The sequence below is a fragment of the Ambystoma mexicanum genome, chromosome 6q (assembly GCF_040938575.1).
Source record: "Ambystoma mexicanum isolate Mex_15411 chromosome 6q, UKY_AmexF1_1, whole genome shotgun sequence".
Taxonomy (NCBI): Eukaryota; Metazoa; Chordata; class Amphibia; order Caudata; family Ambystomatidae; genus Ambystoma; species Ambystoma mexicanum.
This window is the reverse complement of record NC_090937.1, coordinates 1,403,382,333-1,403,407,071: the sequence shown is the minus strand read 5'-3', so window position 1 is coordinate 1,403,407,071 and position 24,739 is coordinate 1,403,382,333. Positions and strand designations below refer to the sequence as shown.

Genomic DNA, 24,739 nt, shown 5'->3' with positions numbered 1-24,739 from the left:
ACAACGCCCGTAGCCTCAGTTCCGTTTTTTCCGCGAACGTGTTGCTTCGTGAATCTCAGTTAACGCCTCGACTCTTTGGAGTTCTGTTCTTCTCGGTTCTTCGAACCTGTTCGTTTTTGTGAGAAAATCCTTCATGTGAAGATGTCTTCTACTTCGTCCGGGCTTCAAGAAGTGCAGGGAGTGTGGGTCCAAGATGTCGGTGACGGACTCGCACGATGCCTGCCTCTGGTGCCTCGGGAAGGCCCACGACACGGATGACTGTATCGACTGCCAATCGCTCACGTCCATAGCCTTACATGAACGTAAGAAGTTGTTGTCGGTAGGTCAGGGTGTCCAAGCCCCGGAAGTCGAAGTCTGCGGGGCTTTCGACGGATGATTCGAGAGGTGACTCTCCGCGTCATCGTCGGAAGTCTTGTGGGTCTCCTTCTAGGAGTCGGTCTTGCCACTCCTCGGCCTCTTCGAGGCATTCTCGGAAGCACCGACAGCGGTCGTCTTCCAGGTCCTCTTCTGAGGAATCTGCCCGGCACGTAGCTTACCCCACCAGCCGTGCGACGCCAGAGGAATGGGCTTCCTTCGGGAAGAAAATGCTGGCGATTCTCGAGTCGCAGGGTACTAAGCCGTCCGTGCCCCCGAGTGGGGTCGGCCGTGAGAGGTCGAGAGACACCGCTCGCAAGAGTGGTCGGCACGAGTTACTGGAGAGGTCCCGTTCGGACAAAGGGACTCGTTCTCGACGTACCCGTTCTAGGTCCCGGTCCTCGACGCGTTCGAGACCGTGTGCACCTGTGATGTCTTCGAGGAAGACATCGACGTCTGAGGCGTCGAAAGGCTTTCTCGAGTCTCCGGCTCTGGGGAAGTCGTTGAAGCCGTCGACGCTCAGGTCATCGAAGGACACGCTCGGAGCTCTGGCTTCGAGGACTGTGTCGACACAGTCGATGCTGGCGGTGCTGCATCTGACGTCGACACCGGTTTACTCGACGCCGATCCTCTCGGCGCTGATGCCTGTTCTCTCGACGCTGGCGCTGATTCACTCGACTTCCTCGGCGCCTTTCGAGGCCGGGGTGTCGGAGGTACCCCGTGGCACGGGGGAACCCCCTAGGAAGGCTCTCGTTAAGAGCAAGCACTCTCGGGTGCCTTCTTTTCGCCACCTGGAATATATTTCGGAGGTGGATGAGGATTCTGATGGCCTGGTTCCTAGTCAGGTTCCAGATGAAATGGTCTCGGGCCATAGTCAGTTTGACGATTTGAGGCAGTCACTGCATGATGTCAGTGGACTGGACACCTCTCCGGAGGTGGAGTTTTGTAGGCCTGAGCCTGGCTCTCATGCCGATTCCTCGTACCAGCGCCTTATGGCTAGGGTTTCCGAGTACTTGGGATGGTCTGCTCCCCCAGGGAAGTTTGTGCAGGATGATCTCACGGACCTCCTTGATGTTGGTCCCCCAACTGACCCGGTACTGCCGTTTTATATGACTCTACAGAGAAGGGTGGCTTGGACTGCTCCGGAGAGTCTCCCGGCGGTGGGCAGGTCCTTGTCGCGAAAATACCGTCCAGCCAGTAGCGACCCCTGCTACTTGACCAGGCACCCCGCTCCGGAGAGTTTGGTGGTGCAGGCGGCACAAACTTGGGACATACTTTACTGAAAGTGTTCTTCCTGATGTGTGTTTGAATACTATATGGGAGACAGATGACAGGTCTGCTGGGGTGGTTAGATAGACTAGCTCAGTTGCTGCATGTGTCGGGGAAAAAGTGAGAGATCAACTGGGGAAGGCGTTTCTCATGCAGGTGGATTCACTCATGTTTGGGGGGTTTGTTTAGGGTCATGAGGGATCTAAGTTTATTGAGGGAAAAGCTAGAGGCTTCTTTGGCTGAAAAAATGGCTGTTTGCACAAAATTGGTAGCAGATCGTCCACCTCTCGCATATTTTCCATCACATATTTGAATGGGTTGGTACGAACTATGCAGCTTGACGGGCATGTAATACCAATCAGACCTCCTTACTTGCAAATCCTCTTTTATTGTCTGTAATGATTTAGGAATGTTGCTTATTACAACATTAATACATTATTTGTACTGTAAACTCCCAGATATTCGATATTAGATTATGCCCATGGCAAGGGGGCCTAGCCATTAATAGGTTTTACTACTTGCGCTGTAAAACCTCAGATTTCATTATGTTGCTCTTAAGCAAGATACTGTGCTTCATGCGTGCGTTTAGCACCTTCAAGAAAGCTGCCATTGATATGGAAGTATAAAGGTTTGGGAAAATGGTTTTCCTCGGCAGCAAAAGACAATTGGTGAGTGTAGAAGAGACCCATGCACCAGACAATGAGGAGGAATATTGTAGCATCAAACATTTGCATTACAGAACCTATAGTTAATTTCCTTAACACAAGACAACAAGGAGAGTGAATTAGGAGGAGAGAAGCACCATGCTGCATTGCATGAAACAGAGTGGTGGATACGAAGCACAAGCTATGTGAGGCTGGAAGAGGAACAAGAGAGTTGTACTAAACTGGTACCCTAGAAGGAGGGTTTACATGTGGACCATATTAATAAAATTATTTGAAGCGAGAGCAAGATGCCTGATCACCCCATATAATTGAATATGCTGGCAAGGCCTGATGGGTGTTGCAGTCCAAAACATCTAGAGAGCCAATGGTTGCAGATCCTTGCCCTATATTTATGGAATCCAGAGTAGGGTTTGTTTTAAAGAGAATTTGACAAACCCCACATTAAACTGATTGTTTGTTTTATTATTTATAATGCGTGCCAGACCCGGGGGTATCGGGGTGCAAAGAGTAACAAGGAAATTCTCATCTTACGTTACAGTGCTGTACAATATATACAGAAGAAAGGTGAAAGACATTAACATTTAGAAAAAAAGATATACTAAAGATATTTAAGATATAAAAAGAAGCATAAACAGTCAGCTGTAGTGTGGCAGAAGTAGCGATATACACAATATATACAGTGGAGGGTGGTGTCCATAACTCAAAGAGATTGACTGATGATCTAAAGTAACATTTTACAATTGCACAAACATAACGAGAGGAAGAACATCAGAAGAACCGTCACTGCCAAACCTGCTGTTGTGTTCACATTAAGTTGAGAACTGGAAAAAATGGAACATTCAGAGACTTAGAAATTCAGAACCTGAAGTGAAGGCTTTGTTAGATGACGAATCTGTGAATAACGCCTAACCCAGAGAGCGAACAATGTGGCACTTAACATGAAGGATTTTTCTCATGCACAACATAAATAAAAGAATAAGACACAAAGACACAGCTCAAGTTAACATACCCACACACACACACTGCATTTTCGACCCTGGAACCACGGTCCACAAGCGTGTGTCGAATGGCCGAGCGATGACACATGCGACACTTGATAGATGTGGAAATGGGTGTCCTAAAATAGTATCTACCAGCAAAGGGGCTGCACCAAACATCTATACGAATGAGGGACACAAAAATAAATGAGTCCGCCAGGGCGCTTACTCACAGTCTCGGACACTTCTTCAGGCTTTTTGCTTTCACATTCCCTCGCAAGGGCTCTCCTACGTTATCTCAGACTTACAACTTTCAGTTGTAGGTGTAATGGGATCAGAGACCTCTCACTGTCAAAGTGGGTTTGCGTCCCCTCTCAACTTGGGGCAGTCCTGCAAGGGTGTTTTTTCAGAACCAGTCTTGTCCTAGAAGCGGGCTGAGGGAGTTGGGAGGGCCCCAGTTTCTGACCCTTCTACTTGTACCTGGTTGCATATGTCTAGTACCACTGATGTATTACCCCATACCTGCCGTGCCCTGTTCTGGTCAGTATTCACTTTAGTTTTTATCAGTGCTCAAAGCCCAGAAGTTGGTGCGATGAAGGAGGGGACGAACAACCCAACAGCGAGAGAGCTGGTGTTGAACAGCAGTGCCGTGGAGCGATACCCCATGCAAAATAGCAATCTGGAAGCTCTACACCTCATGGTTAAGAACTTAGAAATGTACAGTTTGTCGCAGGCCGCTGTTGAAGAACTCTGGCGTGCCCTCTTTTAAAGCTAATACATAGAAGAGACAGTTTCACAGGCTGCCATTGGAAAAGCTTGGTCGACCTACGTTGGAGGTGGGGTATCCGCAGTATTTTGAAACCTTGGGGTCAAAAGCAAGTTGGCAAATGGCCTGGGGTACCAGGTGGGTGCCAGGACTAATAGAGGAAGCAGAAGTGTTAGGAAAGATTTTTCTTTTTGCTGCTGTCCCTCCATAGGCTTCTATGGCACACCCTTTTTTGTTGTTGTTGGTTCCCGGTATCCCTTTGCGCCCAGGTCGTAATGACCCCCAGTGAAGCCAATGGTGAAAATGAAACTGTTATAAAAAGAAACTACATCAATTAGCTACTTAATTCAAAACAATTATAAGGGTAGTGGAGGAGCATATATGCTGTGAGAATTAAATTATATTCAAATACAGCGGTACGCTGCTAGACCCATATCCCACAATAATGCAATCAGTATTGTACGTAGGACACCACTTAGCAATATGCGTCCGGAGGACTATTAGGTCTTGCGTTCTCACAATTTAGAATTGAACCAAGCCAGAATTGTATTTTTCTGGGCCTCTCTGGATTCAGATTGGTTTGGCTTAGCAACATTAGTGATGATGAAGTTTCTTGCATCCAAAACAAAACTCCTTAGACGCGGATCCGCAATACAAGCCATTTTGGATTTCCTTTGGCGAATGTCCTTGCAAAATGGAAGGGCACCCAAAGAAACGTACTCAGTAGGCGGCGTGATGACCTCTTGTGCTGTATTATCTCTCCGACCAACAGAAGGGTTGACGATCTTCGCCTGAAGGGACGCACCTCTGTGACAGGACTCTATAAGGTCTTTTTGGCAGCCCTTTTGATGACCATTCTTCGGCGGGCAGCCCATTTGATGACCATTCTTAGGAGGGGAAGTTTGTGAGAAATGTTCTATTCTCTGTTTCCAAAAGATTGGACTTCTTTGAGTTGGACACGGATGTGGTAAGAGTATTAGAACTAACAGATACCACAAATCTCTGAAAGTCTCTACTATTTGAACAAGCCACAAGGTCCCGCAACAACTGCTCTTGCTGTAGTCGCCATGGCTCTGAGATCTTGGAGTCCGCCAACCCCCTAACCATATCAACCACTACATTTTGTCCTGACTGATCCCCCATTAGTTTCGACTGGGTTAGCACAAAATGGGCTCCCATGGAAACCTCTGGGTGAGGTGATCCACTTCCTTATTCATAATATCACACCCGTTAGTCACTCCTTTTATCAACTAGCTGTCTTAGACTGCGAGGGCATGGACATTGATATCGGAGAGTCCACAGCATTGTCTTCGAAGATGAGGTTATTCTGAAACTCTTTGCTGATAAACAGCAGTTTAGAACAGGCAAGCTGTTCTTGTTGGAGCTTCAGTCTGCGTTTGGCACTGATGGCCAAAACATCCGATAAGTGGTTATTGTTCCTACAGGTTGTCTGAAGTGACGGTTGTGGAAGGGGTTCCTCCCCACTCTGAGCGATGGATAGGGGGCTAAACGGGCCCAATACTTGGATAGGGCTGGATTCCCCTTCAGTAATCAGGTCTGTTCCCTTAATCGTGCCTGACACTGACCGCAAACCCATAAGACATGGCTCAAAAAGGCTAAGGAGCTGATCCGTCCACAGTTCTGCACCTATAAAGAACACATCCGGCGTCTCCAACTTTCTAATCTCTTCTCTTTTGCAGATAAGGCGTTATCAACTTAACTGCAAGTGTGGCGCTGTGATAGCTGTAGTCCGCTGTAATAGCAGAAAAAGGAGCTCAAGCAATATGTCTGTGTTCAATCCCAGCCGATTGACCGCCGAGAGCAAACAAGCCGTGGTGAACGGGACTGCTTACAGTGAAACTAGGGCTGGAACTGCCGGCACAGCAAAAGTAGTGTCACGGCAAGGATCACATGGTTGTGTGCCCCCACTTCACCCCTGCCCCCCGTGATGGTTGTGTGCCCCCACCCCGTGCTCTCCTCTTGCCCCCGTGATGGTTGTTTGCCTCACCCCACCATTCCCCCCACGAGGGTTGTGTGCCCACCCCCCCTTGCACCCTGTGATTGTGTTTGCCCCCTCCTTGCCCCCTGTGATGATTGCGTTTCCCCCTGTGATGGTTGTTTGCCCCAACCCCCTCCCCCATGATGGTTGTTTGCCCGACCCCCCCTCCCCCATGATGGTTGTTTGCCCTCCCCCCCCTCCCCCATGATGTTTGTTTGCCCCCTCTCCCCCGTGATGTTTGTGTCCCCCCTCCCCCTCACCGTGATGGGTGTGTTTACCCCCACCTCCCATTGCCCCCCCCATGATGGTTGTGTGCCCCCACTCCTCTTCCCCCGTGATGGTTGTGTGCCCCCACTCCCCCTTCCCCCTGTGATGGTTGTTTGCCCCCACTCCCCCTTGACCCCCGCAATGGTTGTGTTTGCCCCACCCTTGCCCCCTGTGATGGCTGCGTTGTTCCCCCACCCTCCTCGGGTCTCCCTTTATAGTGTGTTTTTACCCCCCTTTCTCCACCTCTCCTTTCTACAGGACTTTGCTATTCATGCTTGCCTCCTGACCTGTATGATAGTTGCCTGTCTGTGTCCCCTCCCCTCTTTTTGTTCTTCTTCTATCCCTCCCCTCCAGCACTACTCTGAAAGGTCGCCTGGCCTAGTACGTTGGTCGCTTGTTTTGTCCTTCTGAACGTATCCCCCCCCCCTCCCTCTTGGTAAATTCCGGCACTACCTCAATTGCCGTCAGGCATAGTAATTGTAGCCACCTGTCTCTCATCCACCTGCCCACTCCTTCCGTTCCCATCACTGTTCATTAGCACTTACTATATCATTGTCTTGTGACCTTTGTGATAGCAGCTTGTGTTCTCCCCCCTTCCCTCCTTGTCTTCTCCTAAACACCACCCCCCCCCAGCACTATTCTGAATCGTCGTCAGACCTAGTATGTTAGTCGCTTGTGGTGTTCCTCTCCTTTTCCATATCCACCCTCCGCCCCCCCCCCCCCTTGTTAATATTCCGGCACTACATCAGTTGTCGTCAGGCATAGTAATGTAACCGCCTGTTTTGTCTCATACCCCTCCCCCAACCTCCTTTATTGTTCTTTGCACTTGCACTATCCAGAGGATTCAACTCTATCACCCCCTGCTTCTCCATCAATTTCAGCTCAGCTTTCACAGTAGATCTGAGAGTTCACAGTACTGCCCTTGTTTTCTGTACAACTAAAACAGAAGTGGACTTAATTTTGATTCTGTGCATGTAGCCTTGCATGCTACCTAGGTCTTCTCAGAAAACCACATAATGTGAGTTTTCCAAGCAAGTTATTACACATACTATCCACAGCATAGACTCTTTCCTCAGCATTCGGATCAAGTCTTATGTTTACATTTTTCTGATGCGACCAGCTTAAAAGTGGTTAACTTCCTCTGTTGGGGACATACAATTTTCCTTTAGTTGACCGTTGTGCATTTTAAAGATGGATCCAGAACCATCCTAACAACTCGTTTCACTTGCCACCATACGCTAAAGGTTTTATATCTACTTTGTTCAGGGTAATGCTCCCTTGCATCTTTGCCTCAAAAATAGCTTTGGACATCAGCGTAAAACTCCAGAGTCTGTCACCATTTCTAGGAAAAAGCATAAGGTTATTTGCCAAGCAATTATGTATGTCGATAAAATATCCTGCATGAAAGCGGCAAGGAAGAACACTGAAGCTAAGTCTAATGGGCTGCCACAACAGATTCGCCCTCTGCACGCCAAGATAGATGCTTTGGAGGGAGAAGGGGAGGGTAAATGATAATTGGCCACAACAGGGCCAATTGGTCTCAAGAGTCTGTTGGCTTAGAAAAAACGGGGGGGGGGGGGGGGAATCTATCGTAAAAACAAGTGTGTGGTGAACCTGTCTTTCAGAGTTGATGAAGAGGCAGGCACGGTTGACCCAGGCGATACATTTGCGAGGTCAAATCCGCTCAGAGCTCCAGTATGTGGTGACCATTGTTTGACTGATCTGAAAAAAATATCATGGGAAAAGGGGATCTGGACCTGGACCGGTAGACAGGGCTAATAGATCAAACAAAGTTTGTGTCGAAGGGTCTGTATAACCTTGAAAGACTGTTTTCTAATCCAGCGGAGGGCCTGGCTGGTCAGTCTCCTCCCTCCAGTGTTGCTCCAATGCAGGAGCTTGGGGTAGGCCTCAAGACGTGCAAGTCCAGACTGAGTTTGGTATGGTTTGGAATGGAGACCCTTTACTTAAATATCTCAGTAAACCCAACAACATGGTGAACGTGCTAAAAATAAGAGCCTTTTCTGTCATAGTAGCCGCCATTACCTGAATCACTTCCATCTTTTGGAGCGGTTTCATTACATTATACCTTTGCGCTTTGTGGAAAGTAATGACATCAAAATCGTGTACATCTGTGAGAACGAGGAGTACGCCACTTCATTGGTGTTCTTTAGAGTGGCCAGCTAGATTATGTAGTAGAGCAAATGTCAGCAGTTTCTAAGACTGGGTTATGAGTGCACTGTGGCTAAAGTGAATGAACGGGAGCATTCTGACCCTTTACCCGATAGGAATGAGAATAGCTCTGGTAGAATTGAGCATTTTAGTCTCACACAAACATGGAGACATACATAGAACCTCTTTGAATAATTGTCATGGGGACCCAAACCAAAATGGTCAGGGCTTAACTCTCACTGACAGTGGTCATGCAGGTCCCTCAGCTTTAACTAGCCTTGCCACTTTTAAGCAGGATAAGGCTGGTGATGCGTGCCATTGGGAATTGTTGTAAAAAATGATTCAAACACACAGACGGACCCACTCATAGTCACCATTTTTGTTTGTGTCCTGAACACCCGGGGGCATCAGCACCTGTTCGAAAAAAGATGGTTTCCTGGACTACATTGATTGGCTACAGGAAACCTGGCTGATTGAGTATTCTGTACTGGCTGGGTGGATTTTCTTAAATACGATAGCAGTCAAAGGAACTAGGGCAGGCCTAAAGGGGGGGATGGTCCTGGGAGTGAAAAAAACCTTGTCTATAAATGAAATACCTGTCACATCCCCAAACATAATTGATATTATCAAAAGCCTTTGTGACCTGAATGGAGTGGGACTGACGTGTTAATTATAAACATGTATGGCCCCTCTTATCGGACATCACATGTGGTACATGAAGAGATGGAGGATGTCCTTATGCATCTGACAAGTAAGCTCCCGACGTTCCTGTGTGGTGGCTTTAACTTGAAAATCCCAAGAGATGCCAACATTTCTAATTTTGAGCAGGCAGAAAAATCTTCTCCAGTCGAGCAGGAATGCCTGGATGACAAATTGTGCGCACGTGGCTTTGGCTGGGCCAGCTTGCTACATTCAGTGGAGTTTACTATGGTCAGTGTAGCCTGGCTTTGTGCTGGTCCTTCACAGTTCACTCAAACCTCATTGAAGAGTGCTAGCATCATTGACTATGTCTTTACCGTAAATGCAGACTCTTTGATCATAGATTTGTATGTGTTTCACAGAGCAGAGAGTGGTCATCCCCTCATTATCGTCAACCTTGCCATTGGTGGAAAAGTCCCTTGTCCCTTTAGTAAAGGGACTCTCCAAGTTAATCCAAATCGGATCACTTGGAACCCGACAAAAATCCAGGCAACATCAACCACGGTGCAAGTGGTCCTTGCAGATTTTATAACATCATCCTATCTGGTGGAAGACCTAAACAATTGTGAGGCCTGTATCTTCATCATGGGCAAATATGAGAAAGGTTTGGAGCTGATTGGGCTCAGCATTCTACCCAGGGCTGAATGTCCTAGAAGTGCCACAGCTGGACCTAGGAAGATGTATCGCCATGCTTACGACAAATGTATTACTTACAAAAAAAGAGAAACTGGTAAAGAATTACGTGCTTTGTTCAAACTCAGTCAACCCCCTGGACTGTGCCAAGGGAGTCAAAATCATTAAAGGTTGTCAAAGTAGGAAAATCCATTTGTGGCGAGTCACACACTCCACTGCCCTCTTTATTCTTTTTTTTTCCCCAAAAAATACTTTTGAGTTTTGTACATACATGCTTAAACATGAAGCATATGAACTTCAAATAACAGAGAAAATGTCTTTTGAGGAGGAGGTCGAGCGAGAAGAAGGAAGGCAGGGAGAATTAGGGGTTCCACTTTCGTTTGGTTCGAGGGGAGCGACACCACCCAAGCCTGGGTGCAGCTTTGAACCAGAGTGAGAGACTATTGGGTGAGGAAGACTGGGGAGTGGGGTGCTCAAACCACTTCCTGAAATGGCTCTTCAGTCTTGGTTCCCCATCCAGCGCAGCGTAGGGGGTTGTCTCGCCACACCCGGGAATTGTTGCGTGTAGTCCATGAAAGGGGCCCACTTCGGGTTGAATTTAGGAATGTTTCCTAATCTGATGGCTTCATTTTTTCTGCCACCACTATTTCCCAGCACTTAGCCCACCACATTTGTGTGGCGGGGCCTTCAGGGTTTTTCCAGTGTCTGGCGATTGATATCTTTGCGGCCGTTAGGAGCTGTGAGCATAAGTCCGACATACGTCCTGTTAGTGTGAATTGACCCCCTCCCCCCCAGTGATCCTAGGAGGATGATTCCCGGGTCCCAAGAGATTATGAGGCCAGTTATTGCTTTGATTTGTCTCAGGAACTCCTTCCTTAACTGAGTAGCTTTCTGGTAGGACCAGAGGAGATGAAATAACGAGCCCCTGTCAGGGCAGCCTCTCCAGCACTGTGGAGATGGCTGGGTTGTATTTGTTCATAATCTCTGGGGTGTTGTACCATCTGTAGCACACTTTATATGCGCCGCCTTTGTTCATCGTACATTTTAAGCTTTTGTGCGCTCGAGTCCAGATATGGCTCCATTCCTCTGGCTTGATGGCTCTGCCAATGTCTTCTTCACACTTTAGAATGTAGGGCTCTCTTTTGGTCGGTCCGTTCTGTCTAGTAGTTTGTAAAGCATCGCTGTTATCCCTTTCGGGGGGCTCACCGTGAGTGTCCATTCCAGGGTTGTTGGTTCCCTGCTGCAGTGTTTCTTAGCGGGCCCACTAGACAGCCAATGCCTAAGTTTCGTGTATCAGAATCACTCTGTCTCTGGCACCTGGAATTTGGCTTTGCAGGCTTCAAAGTTCAACCGGGTGCTGCCCTCGAAGAAGTCGTCCATCGTTCTCAGCCCGCCCTCCCGCCATCTGGCAAAGTTGTTTGGAGTCATGCCGGGGGAGAAGTCTGGGTTGTCCCAGATGGGCCTAAGTGGGCCTAATGCATTCCTGCACTTCCATAGGCATGCTGTCTTTTGCCAGCATGTCACCGTATTCATTGTCGCCGGCAGTGGACCCGCGACTCGGAAGTGACCGCAGTCTTTCATGTGTGGTAGCCCCTCTATTGGACCTTTACACCAGTCTTATTCCATTTTCAACCATCTGGGCCGGTTAGTGGTTGTCCTCCAAGTGAAGGCGTGGGAAAGCTGAGCTGCGACGCAGTACCTAGCCACGTCCGGGACCCCCAGGACTGCCCATCGCTGATCCCCGGAGCATGATACGCCTCGTTATACGCACTTTCTTGCCTTCCCAGACATATTTTAAGATGTCTCTCTGTAGTCTGTGTATAGCTGTCTTACATAGGGTTATAGGCAGGGCCAGGCAGCAGTAGAGCAGCCTCGAAATTAAGTTCATCTTCAGTGCCGTGATACGGCCGAACCATGAGATTTCTTGCTTGAGCCAGCGCACAAGATCGCCTCTTAGGTCTTTGAGCAGTTGGGGGAGAGTTTGCTTTGTATATTTTTCCTGCTTTGCTAGGGATCTGGACCCCCAGGTAGCTTATCTGTGATTTAACCTAAGGGATTGGGTATGTTGCTTGCAGGTCCACCCTGAGCCTGTCTGGAATATTGATACTCATTGCTGAGGACTTTGCAGAATTTACTGTAACCTCGGAAGCTTCTCTGAACTCCTTCAGCTCCTGCCACAGGGCCGCTATGGATTCTTTTGCGTGGAATAGCATTAGCAGTACGTCGTCCGCATATAATGACGTCTTGTAAGATTCTACCTTGAGTTCGAGGCTATGGATGGCCGGGTTGCGGCAAATCCTGCTGGTGAACAGCTCCATGGAGAGCGCAAACACCAGAGGGGAGAACGGACATCCGATACCCCCTGCCCCCGCCCCATTGAGGCCGTAGTGTAGCCTGTTTCCAGGAACCAAGTGTTGCGCCAGGATATGGGAAAACTTCTTGTAGAATTGTGTTGAGAGACCGTCTGGCCCCAGGACGTGTTTTTCAAGGAGCGATCGTGTCTCCTTCCTCTTCCGCTGTGATCGGGCGTTCCAGAGCTTCTATTGATGGATTTGGCAGTAGTTTTGGAATTGAGGCTAGGAATTGTGGAATGACCGTCTGCCTTAGCTTCGATTGCTGCAACTGGTTCAACCGGCGGAGTCTAGCCGTGGAGTCCATCGCCACCCTGTGGATGACTGGTTTCATTGCGTCCCACACGGTAGCCAAAGGGGTTTCTTGGGTCAGGTTCTCGGTAAAATAGTTCATGAGTGCTTCCGATAGTTCTGCTCTGATAGCTATGTCAGTTAGGATCTGGTCCTGACTTTTCCATTGACTTTGGAAGGCCTTCAGGAATCCTTGTGCTCAGGCTCAGGGTGACTGGCGCATGGTCTGAGATGGTGATATGCCCAATTTGGATGTCTTCCACACAGGGGGCGAGGGTGTTAGCAGCTAGTACCAGATCGATCCTCGAGTAGCCTTTGTGGACATGTGAAAAGAATGTGTAGTCTCTTGTGCCCTGGTTCCGGAATCTCCACATGTCGATGGTTTCCGTTTCTCTCAGGAATTCGGTAATTATCAGGACTTTGGTGAAGTCTTCCCTTGATGGCGGGAGAGTTTTGTCCGTGTTTGGGTCCGGAGAGAGGTTATTCGCCCCCTATCAATAGGTGACCTTTGGCGAATACGGCAATAATTGGGAGTAGCTTGCGTAGAAACTGGCCTTGCTCTTTATTGGGACTGTAGATGGCAAGTAGTTTGATGGGCAATTCCAGCAGAAGGCCGCTTAGGAGCAGGTAGCGCTCTTCTGGGTCCCTTTTTACCGTGACCCGAGTTAGCGGCAGGTTGCCAGTCAGTAAGTTGGCGACACCTCTTTTCCTCTGATTTGTTGATGCAAAGTAACGTTTCGGGTAGCGTTGGAAGTATATCCGCTTTTCATCCGGCTCTATGAGGTGGGTTTCCTGGAGGCAAACTATGTCGGAGCCAAGCAGGGCAAGTCGGTGTTCAACTAGTTTTCGCTTCCTAGGGGCATTCAGACCCTGAACATTCCAGGTCGTTATTGTGAGTGTTTTATCTTGGGAACCCATCTGGTGGCTCTATGGCAGAGTGATCTGGATTCTTCCCTGTGGAGGCATTACCTCGCCTTGTCCGATTTTCTTCTATTGTGTTCCCCCCTTCTGGTTTTCCACCCCCCCCCCTCCCAAAGAATCAGAAACTTCCGGACCAGCCTTCAGCCAACGGGGCAGGCGGCCAAACCAACATTCCAACTCAGATGGGGGCAACAGTGCTGCTTATTTTTCCAGTGAAGTAGAATTGGGCTGTGGCTCCGGCTGCTCCAGCTTCCGAGGGCTCTTGAGTGCCGATGGGAGTAAGGACTCTTTGGACTCCTACAGATGTCACGGTGGGAAGAGGTGCCCACGACCGCAGACATTGCGGACTAAGGAGCTTTCTGAGATTTTGGTATTCCCTATTCAAATGTGGAGCCACCCGTTTTATGTGTGTTAGGAAGTTGCAGGAAGCTCGGTGGAACTAGGTGCACCGGAGGGAGAGTTCCTTGCTCAGCGATTGTTGTTTTTCTTGTTCTTGGCGGGGGGGACAGAGTCTAAGGCGCCTTTCAACTGGTATCGGGTAATATTATCCCCATATATATGGTCGCCGTAAATAATATCGCAGGAAAAGGTTGTGGCGATATTATATGGGGACAGGGGCAAAAAAAAATGTGGGGGTTGCGGGGGTTGCGGGGGTGTCCCCCACATGTTCCATGCAATAATGTTGCCATTATTACATGGAACCTTTCAACTCGGGTCCAGGGATTTGAGGGCCTTCGCCGCCCCTCCTCCCCCTTGTGTGTGGATTTATCGGGTTCCTCTGGCTCCTCATCTGGGTTCATGAAGCCCTCCGCTTCTCTTGGAGAGACGATGTGTGTGGTTTAGCCTTCCCACGCAAAGGAGAGGGCTGTGGGGAAACCCCAGCGATATGCAACCTTTATTTCATGTAGCCACTCTGTCATTGGTTTCAGGGCTTTTCTCTTTGCTAGAGTGATTGCTGCAAGGTCCTGGTACAGGGATATTGTGGCATCTCGGAAGTGTATGCGGGCTGAACCTCTGGCCTTGCGCATAATCTCTTCTTTGATTTTACAGAAGTGGTCCTAACTAGGACGTCTGGAGGGGAGGCGTTGCTTTGCTCTTGTTCTGTGGATCATGTCAAGTTCTAGCGGGGATCCATCCGGCAGGGTTCGGATGAATCGTAAAAGATCATTGACGTAGGCCCCCAGATCTTCGCCGCGTATGGTGGTGGGGATTCCTCGCAGGCGTATATTGTTGCGCCTGGATCTGTTTTCCTCTAGTTTGAGCTCCAGGGCCTCGCATCTGGCTTCAAGTCTGTCCGCCCCCTCCCCAATTTCAAAATTATGTTCGAACAGGGTGGTTTCTATTTCTTCTGTTCTTGTTTCGATTTCCCCCACCCGCTTGTCTAAGGTCGAGATCTTGCCTTTTAATTCTTCAGTCCCTTTTTGGTATTCCTTGGTGAGGGCTGCTAGTAGGTCTTGAATATCCCCTTGCCTGACTGCTTGCACCGAATGTTCAGGGCTGGGTTCTTTATGTGGGCTCGGGGGTTATCTTCCTTGCGTTCTCCTCTCTTTGGTTTCTCAGCCATGGTGGCTTCATTGGTCTGGGGGCTCTGGACATCCTGTTTAGCGGGTTATGGCGTTGCCCCTGGGGAAGGCTCGAGATACTAGTGTCCTGAACTGGTCCAATTGAGTGGAGCTCCAAGTTTCCCTTTTATAGGCCTTTTGTAGGCCTCTCCGACTGTACCAGTACTAGTTTAGACCATAGCTGTTTTAACGAGGGCATATGGTTGGTGGGGTCTCCCGCCTCTGGAGATGGGCAGCCGCTTCTGGGAGAGTGCAGCAACCGTCCGTCCCTCAGCAACTTCAGAGCGACAAGCTTTGGAGGTGCTGGTCGGGCCTCCTCGGTCTTTCCGAGCCAGAATGTTGCTTTAGGAGAGCGCAGGCACGGCGCAGGTGGGAGGGATCCCCGTGGCCCCTGAGGATCTCAAATGTGCTTCCAGCATCCTCCCCCAACCCCGAGAAGAGGAGGGCCTGGAAAGGAGGTGCTGAGTGGTTCTTGTGGCGGGGGAGCCGCATCTCCTGATGACGGGTGTGCAGTAATGCGGCAGGACTTCCCAGGGCAGACCGAGACTGGGGGAGGTGAACCGCCCCAGCACCTATGGGCGAGCTGTTGGAGGTACGGCATGTGCCGCCCTACCTTGATCCACTTCTTCTTCATTGCGCTTGCGGCAGTTGAGGCCGCCGGGTTGACCTGTGCTAGGTCAGGGTGGAGAGCCCTGTTGGATCTGTGGATCTGTCCCCCGCCGCTGAAGGGTGAAAAGGAGCTTCCCAGGGTGTTACGGAGTTGCTTGCAGCCAGGAGAAGGGTCCTTCTCCACTCTGGGAAGCGATTGCGTGGTGTTGTGGCAGGTGCCACCCTACGTTGTCCAGCAGTATGAGCCAGCAGAGTCCCTAGGGCTCAGAGCGCTCTCGCCCAGTGTTGGAAGCCTGGAGCTAGGGTCGTACCACCTCTCTCCTCCAGCTCCTAGCTTGGTTGCAAAGGCTGCCCACAAGCGATGCAGCTGGGAAGGATGTCCGAGCTCTTGAGGTGGGTCTGTGGATCTGTCACCTGCCGCTGAAGGGTGGAAAGGCGCCGGCTAGGGTGTTAGAGTTGCTTGCTGACCGTAGAGGGGTCCTTCCCCCCCTTTGGAAAGCGTTCCTGTGTGGTTGTGGCAGGTGCCACCCCGCCTTGTCCAGCAGTGTGAGCCAGCAGAGTTCCCAGGACTCAGAGTGCTCTCGCCCGGAGAAGAGGCCAGGAGCTAGGGCTGTACCACCTCTCGGCCTCCGGGTCTTAGCTTGGTCGCAATGACAGCCCACAAGAGATGTAGCTGGGAAGGACGTCCGAGCTCCAAAGGTGGGGTATGTTCCCGCCGGATGGTTTTGGTTGCCGCACAGCCTGGCGGACCCTCCAGCACGGTCTTGGAATCCAGGGAGGGGTCGCGCTGTCGGGGCCAGAGGTTGTCCCGGGCCAATCCGCCCCACGATGCTGGGGGTGGGGGGGTGACACAGGGGTGTCACCACAGAAGGTGTTATTGGCCGGGAGGGAGCGAGATCGGGCACCCCCTCCCCCCACTCTCGCCACTGCGGAGTCTGCCGCTGTGCGATCCGGACCCCACCCCGCCCATCTTGGGCCACGGATCTCCGCCTGGACGCAAGCTCCTCTGCCCAGCCTGCAGTGACACAATGGGGGCAGACAAGGAGCGGCATAGGTCCCCAGAGCTCCTGAGGATAGCAGCTGTGTGGCGCTGGCGGGAGTGCAAGGCAGGAGGGGCAAGGTACAGTCCCCAGAGAGCCTCAGTACGGTTTGCTTCGCGCGGGCTCACCAGTCAGCACGGCGCCATTTTGGGAGCACCATCATCTCTGCATACCGCCTCCAGCAACACTCGGAAAAACCTGGCTGTCACGCAGTCCCCGTGGGCACAAATGGATGTGTGCAGCAGCCATTCCACCGTCGCAGGCACAGAGGATCAGTACCGGGAGTTAATTTCACTGGTGCATAATACGTTGGGTGCGTGGTCACGGCTGAGCGCTCTCACAGAGCCAGACCGACCGTCATGGCGCCAAGCCATGCCCTCTCCATTGCCCTCTTCGACAAAGACAATTTCCTGGAGAAAAGGTTTGCATCCGGGCTAATTTGCATACCCAGAATGCCTTGCTGATGCCACTGCAAATTGGATCCAAACATGATCCTGATGTTGTATGTATACTACCAATGATACCCTCACGAAAACCGACCCTTTTATTGAGGCTAATTTGCATAAATGTTGGGTGGTTAACTAAATAGCCATAACAATGTATGGCTAATAATTATTTGATAATTTTGTATGGCCATTTAGTTAACCACCTGACAGGGATTCCCCTTTTGACTATCCCTTTTTAGATGGGCGTTATATCAGCAAACCGAAAGGAGAAATTTTCTTCCAGGACTAGCACAGTTTTTCTCTGAGGGACAGAATCAGTTTATTTTAGGTGATTGCGTCATTGGTTGGAATGCTTCTACTGGTTCACCCTTCTGTGCTGTAATTGTTTTGGTGGACTGGTTATTCTCATGTTAATATTCCCTGTCTGTGGTTAATGTCTTTAGTGTCACCGGAATCACGACATGCACCATTCGGCCCTCAGAAGCACACAGATAAGTTTTCACATTTCCCTATTGCTCCATCAGTTCCAATGTATTGCTCACATTGCTAACCACCTAACCAAACTCCCGGCTACATTACCAACTTCATTGAAGACTAGCACAGCTTGATAGAACACCTACCTACTCCTCCTATTGGGATGGGATATTGTAGTTGGGGACTTCAACCATCATCTTGAAAACCAACTCTTGCAAAGCCGTGTCTGACCAGTGCAACCATACGTTTTCATTTGGATTCACACAACTGATCCATGGCCTACTCACAGCATAGTCTGTACTGTGGATGTCATCCTCACTCTGGGAGTTTCCATCATAGAGATGACCTCAACTAAGCAACACTAGTCTGAGCACATATCTAGGGTATGCCCAAAATCCAGTCAAAACTGAGGCCCTTGGTGGTCACAACAGATGATGCTGCTACCCACAATTGCAGACGTGTACACGACTTCTAGCTTGAAACTTTCTACCACGTTCTCCCCATTTCATACTGAACCCCCAGAGACTCAATGAATACAGATGCATTGCTCCAGACCCTACACCAGCACATTAAAATAGCCTTGGCTATTTATGCCCCATCACTATCAAGAGACGTACAAACTGCATATATGTGACAAATAAGTGGTACAATAAATAACATCAAGAGAAACGTGCAAAAAAGTAAACATTTTGCAAATCCAATCATACCAAAGACAAAAACAGTCTTTGAAATCCTGATACGTTGTCACCCAAAAGCCATCTGTGGAAATAGGTCACAGTTCCAAAATAGGAAAGTTATTTCAAAAAGTCTACCATTTTAGAAAGAAAAACGAGCTCTGCCCAATAGACTATCGCCGTGACCTCTCAAACTAATGTGTCCTTCACATGCCCATGGCCTGCAGTATTCTTCAAACATTCAACAAAAATAGAACCAGTGCTTGATAACCTGTGTGATAAATTGTTGGTATACAGAATGGTTTCCACCCCACTCATAAAAGCTGTGGTCATCCCATGACTCCAAAAGCCCATCACCAGCCCATCGATATGAAGAGCCTTATGTAATGCTGGACGCTCAGCAAGAAAGTTTTATTTGGGCCTTGGTTAATGCGTATGAGAGATGCAGTCTAGCAAGAGTTGAATAGATAATAACTACAGTCATGGTTGTAGATTTAGGCCAGGCCATCTTTGAATTTAGTGAAGTACTAGAAAAAGTTGTTGCCTTCATTCAAAACCATCTTTGAAAAAACTAATTGTGCGCCATCATATGGCATACAAACTGAAAACCGTATCCCTCCAGTGGTAGCACCATGCCATTTCCGTAATTAGGTCACATACGTCAGCCTGCATTCCCTCCATAATCAGATTTTTGAAATCGGGTTTAAGAGATGCATTCGAACCATCGAAGGTCATTTTAATTATTAAAACAGCATAAATGGACAAAATGTTTTCTCATTTCCCATCCTTAAAAGCAAATGTGATGACTCGTGAATAAAGTGAATTTCATTATTTTAACTATGCATGTTATTAGTGTAATGCAACATGGCCCTCTAGCACATCTTATACCATTTACGTGGCTTCTTGACATAGCTCTGTTAATTTTTCTTCCCAAGGTTTATGAGCTCACCTTGCATTACACCCAGCACAAGGACCACAATGTGGTTACTGGAGCTTTAGAATTACTTCAACAGCTTTTTCGGACGACACCTCCTGATCTCCTCTATGCCCTGACCACTGAAGGTGGCATTGCACGGTTAAGTTTTTCCCGAGATGAGTCGACCACTAGAAGCCGCAGTGGGAGTATTGTGGAACTTATAGGTAAGTCTTAGTTTGACAGCAGTCTGAACGGGAGAGATCCAAGTTTACAGAAGGCTTGAGGTCTTTTAACATGCTTAATATGTTTAATGTGGTGTGTTTCGCTGACCTGAAGGTGCCTGGTAAATTAATAAAAAAACAATGGTTCATAGTTTCTCTTTTTCCCTATTTTAAAATGTTTGCGATTCTTGCATTTCTGTATCTGCTTTTTCCACAGGAATCCATTCATGGCTCATTGTAAAAATGACATATTTAATACTAGGAATACAATTGTAAACCATGATCAGGGTGGAGAATCCAAGTTGATGAAATCAGTTGTTCGTTAAAAGCCTATTGTTTACCACTCATTTTTGGACCTTAAAGTTGGAAGGGAAGTCCGTACTTGCAGTAGGCTTGATTAATACTAAGTGTAAGATAACCTTGATGGTTTCCCAAATAGCCTGACCCAGAGCAAGATAATGTTTTGGAAACTATAAATGCTGTCTTGTGCTTTATCCAAAAATTAAGCAGCCAATATAGACCATATACTAGGGGTACAATGCCGGAACCTGAGAAATTCTCTGATACTTCAAATACACATTATGCACTCTTGTCATTAGTGTAACTGGTCCATAGTGTGCATTACAATGTCGTTAGTAGAGTGTGGTGTCTGATGTACTTTCGTGGCAACCGCTGTCTTTGATTAAGAGCCAATACTAATTCCAACTGTAAATTGTGAATACAGATTTAGGCTGGTTTTCTATAAGATTCAGAGAATTAGCTGGATTCCATCAACGGAGGACCATTTGATCCATGCCACAACCTCTTTTGGGTTTTTATCTGACAGTGATGACCAAAGTTGTATATTCCATCTAGCTAGCAACCTTTGATGGACACTTGTATCACCGATATAACATAAATTGGTGATAGATGTATGGAATACGTTTTCAAGCTCAAACTCTAGTCCATGCTTCAAGTGTGTATTAAAATGCCAGTGGTGTAAGAGAAATCGACGTATACCCCTTGGGAGTGTGACGAAAGTCCTCTGAGAAATAAGTACATGGATATATACAAATATTGTGGGTGAGCTGTCCCTTCTTCTCCCTCCCCACCATTAGTTTGGAGTAGTAGGGATCGCCATACAGTGCAGTAGCAAGTGGTGCTGAGATAATCAATGTCTCTAATTGTAAAAACTAAGGCATTAAAAAGTGTGCCTTAATAACATATAAACATTTCGTTTCTAACAGACCCAGCCATCAGCAACCTAAAACCCAGAGGCTTATGGTCTTCACATTTGTAAAAACATACACATTGAAAAAAAGTAACATGCTCAAATGCAAACATTTTACATTTAACAGCATTGATTAAACTAAAAAACAAGTTGCGGGTATCGTATAATGATTAAACAGTACTAAAGATTTTACTCGCCATTTTAGATTTTTTGTTGAACAAAATAAATTTTTCCTAGCAGAAAGAACGGTTATTTCACTCTTCGATCCTGCTTTCCCTCTTTCATACATGGGTAGGAATTACTGCCAAAGTAGGCCAGGTGGGAATTCCCAAACTTTTGCAGACTGGTTAAGATGAAGTACCAGAACCACCATTCAGGTAATTATTCCCCTTCTGAGGATAAGCATATTATTATTAAAATGTTTCTTGAAAATAGCCGTTTCCTAATATAACTGAAAATATTCTGCTTAGCAATGTTACTCTTTAGTGCAATTTTCAAAGGAAAAAATATCTATCATTATTTTATGTCAATTGATTTTACAAAGTGCACATAATAGCCACAGGAATGTTTCTTTGTGTCACTAAATGAGGGTGTTTCAAGTGTAACTAATCTGTGTTGGCTGAGTGTTTTTGGTGTGGCCTCTTAACTAAAATGCAAACTACTAGCAACCTAATATGTAAAAGATGCATGGCCTGTGTATTGCTTCTTTTTACACATGTAAATGAGCATGCATAAATGACCCCGCCAAAAAATTCAGAAATTACTTTTTGCAATTCTGTCAGCTGCTGATTTGCTTACCTTTGGTGGTGGGAGGTTTCTTAGAATTTCAGATAGTTAACAGCAGAATTCCTTTTTCTGTGTCTTTCACCTCTTTTCTTCTGTGATTTTGCAGCTGGTGGGGGTTCTACCTGCAGCCCTATTCTAACAAGAAAGCAAAAAGGTGATTATTGTACAAATACATTGCTAATCAACTTTAATTTCTTTTCAGGTTTTACTCCTGTGTAAGCCAGCTATTTTAATTGTATTGTCTAGATGGGTACCCCACTTTGATGGTTAATTGCCTAGAATTCCACTGGCTATAATGCATTCGTTACACCCTTAAATAATATATTTGTTCTGGGAGCACATTTTCTAAATTATAACAGTGTGTATTTTACAGTAGCATATGTTTGAAAGAGAAGTAAATGTACTTTGTCAATAATAATCTAATTTCTGTGGTAACAGCCTTTTGGCAAATGCTTTCTCTTTGCTGGTTTGAATGATTTCTAGCACCACCCTTTCACACTAATCATGTTGCATGATGGGCACCGTTGGACACATTTGAATCTTAACCACGCTTAGCATTTGCTCTCTTCGTTTCTCTTGCATGTTGATACTGAGACCCTGAGTTTGTTCTGTGCACTCTGGCATTCATATTTGTCGACTATTCCGCCTAAAACGTTTATGAAAGATTTTGTTTCTCGGTACGTTTTCCCCTTAATTTCTTTTGTAACCATTTCATTTGAATAATTTACTTTTTCACTTTTAAAAATTAAAAATCTCTTGCCATTTTTTAAGTACGTTTTTGTTCACACCTTTAGCCACAAAGCTTTGCTTGTGGTGGTTTGAAATTATTTCATAAGTTAGTGAAGGGGAAAGATTTTAATGAAGGTTTTTTTCTACAACCAATACCTGTGTAGCATTAGCAGAAAGTGCTTTTTATCTGTGAGAAAGGGATATAGTGAACACACACAGGGTGATGATCTGTTTCTGAAAGGATTTGTCATCTTAATCGCTCTACACAACTTTGCATGGGGCAGTTGTTCATCTATTACTTTGACTAATAAGATTTAAAGAAATAAGTAAAGACTTGATGACATTTCATTGGCCAATATGTGGCTAAAGAATGTGAGATGATAGCCTGTGCCACACACAAACCTCTACAAAGCTTTTCAGAAGAATGTGCCAACTGCACTTGGACTGTAAACGGTAGACTAGTCATCTTATGGGTACCTTTCTCCCACAGAGTCCTCATCTTAGAAATATCTTCCCAGGCACAGATTGGCATCAGAAATATTTTTCACAGCCACCTGAGAAAGCACCACTTCTCTTGTCCAGTTTGTTGGTGGCCATGACTCACGTTATGCGTAGTATACATGGCGCTGTCAGTGCAATATTAACCTCAGTTCTTTTTCCTACATGCTTAGACTTTGCTTAGCACATTTATGTTGGCAACATTTAGCCCCCTAAGCCATCAGGCGTTTGGACTGTTGAGGAATTTGGAAAGCTGTGGTACGTGCCCTGCCAGGATCGGGTGACTCCCAAGAGGGTGAAAGGATGACCCATGCGGTCTGTGTGTTTTACCAAGATAGCGGATGGTGAACCTAAGGTAGTTATGTAGAGGAACTGCCCCCCTTCCTGGTTCGTGTCGTATGTCAGAAAGTCACATTTCCCTCAGAGACACTCCTGCCTTTTTAAGCTTGTTAAGGAACGGCAGCAATTGTATGCTCACGTCTCCTCATGCAGATGCAGAAATCCCATATTAATCTACATGGCTGAAAAGGGAAGGTCTCAATTGGGAAACGTGACTATCAGACCGCCATCCCACCAGGTCTCCATTCTTACACAATATATAAGAACAGATAGGCTAAGTGATTTTAGCCCAAAGTGACGGTCAGATTGTGATAACCAGACGGAGAAACTTCCAAGAAAAGGAAGAAGCCCAAAATCTCATAAGGACAGGAAGCCATCCTCTGGGATGGGGCCCAACAGCAACTCCATATTCCAGCTGCCTTAAGTAACATGCTAGTGTTCCCTTTTAACAGAGATGGCCTGGAAGGACGGGGGCCAAATCCCTGTAATAACCCAAACGCTCAGGCAGTTGGTGTGGGAGCTTCGAGAAGGAGTTGTGGCAGTAGGATGGAGCAATATGGAGAGGGCTTCAAGGGTTGGTGAGCAACGTTTAGACAATTGGCCGTAAAATGGGGAGAAGGAGGTGGTTGGAGGAAAGGAGGAGGATGGAGAAGTGCCTCATGGAAAAGTACCTCGGGAGGATATTTATTGATAGTGAGGAAGAGGTTATGAAGCATCAGGAGGGGGTTGTTTAAAAGTGTCTGGAGGAGGCTGGTAAGGAACTTCAAGAGGAGGTTGGAGAAAATCAGGTGAACAGTAGGAGGTACCAAAGTAGGCTGAGCATAGATATCTGATAGACAGATCAGGGAAGCCAGTTGGCCCAAAGCCTATGTTGGAGGCAGGAGGAGGAACGAGCTTCAGTTCCTGGGGAGGCAGGCAGGGAAGGAGATTGGAGGTGGTGTAGAGTACTCTTTAGAGGAGGAAGATGTCGAGATCCTAGGTGGGAAAAGTGACCAGCCCACTACCAGAGATGTTAAGGGTGAGGCACACGGGCAAGGGTCTTGGCTCCTGCTATCCCCCATGGAAAAAGTGTAGTGTACCACAGGCTTGTTGGTGAGACCATATGCAAGAGATTCAGCACACATTTTAACTGGCATAGGGTTCGGAGACCCCTGTAGACCTGCAACAAAGCTATGAGTGTAGACATTTTTGGGTGTTTTATTTTGTTTTCCTCATTTGATTTCTAGATGTGGTATAAGAATAAAAGTATTGTGACAATATTGCTGGCACTCGGCCAGTTTTCTTTCTTCTAAATCGGCTATATGGCAGATTGTACAGGAGAGGCTGGAAGGCAGAGCTAGGGTGTGGCCATCAGACCAACTGCACGAGAGGGACCAACCCATCCCAAGTCCCACATCAGTACTATGCACCATCCCAGGGGCAGTGCCCAAGAGCCAAGCCTCATCCCAACTACAAAAATGCTATAAATAAATATCCCTGTGTCTCCTTTCACCAGAGAGCTGCCGGAAGGCTGGGCCAAGGTCCTACAAAAGCCCCCAAGCTCAGTGTGGGAGCTTGGAGAAGGATATTGCGTCATGCAGTTGTTTGAGTTGGAGAGTGTTATAAGGGTTGGTGAGGAGAGTTTGGAAATGAGGTTGGTGGTGAGAGGAGGAAAAGGGTTCTATGTGTTAATAGCCCCGCAAAAATATTGCCATACTAGAATGGTGTCATATTTTCGCAGCAATATTAACCCATTAAAGGAGGTTGGAGTGAAACATCAGGAGAAGCCAGTATGGAAATCTGGAGGAAGTTGGTAATAATTCAGAAGAGGTTGGAGAACATTAGAAGGGGAATGAGACCAAGCCCAGACCAACGATCTTATGGAGGAGGGAATA

At 47.4% G+C, this 24,739-nt stretch overlaps 1 protein-coding gene across 4 annotated transcripts in view; it reads left to right on the top strand.

Moving 5' to 3' along the window:
- HTT (huntingtin) overlaps window positions 1-24,739 on the top strand; it is a 2,905,635-nt gene that overhangs the window by 332,018 nt on the left and 2,548,878 nt on the right. For 2 of the 4 annotated variants that reach the window (XM_069632053.1, XM_069632052.1), the window contains exons 9-10: window positions 19,102-19,306; window positions 21,406-21,453. In XM_069632053.1, the coding sequence (XP_069488154.1) occupies window positions 19,102-19,306; window positions 21,406-21,453 (253 nt within the window). The remainder of the gene's footprint in view (window positions 1-19,101; window positions 19,307-21,405; window positions 21,454-24,739) is intronic. The other 2 variants (XM_069632055.1, XM_069632054.1) reach the window with 1 other exon arrangement.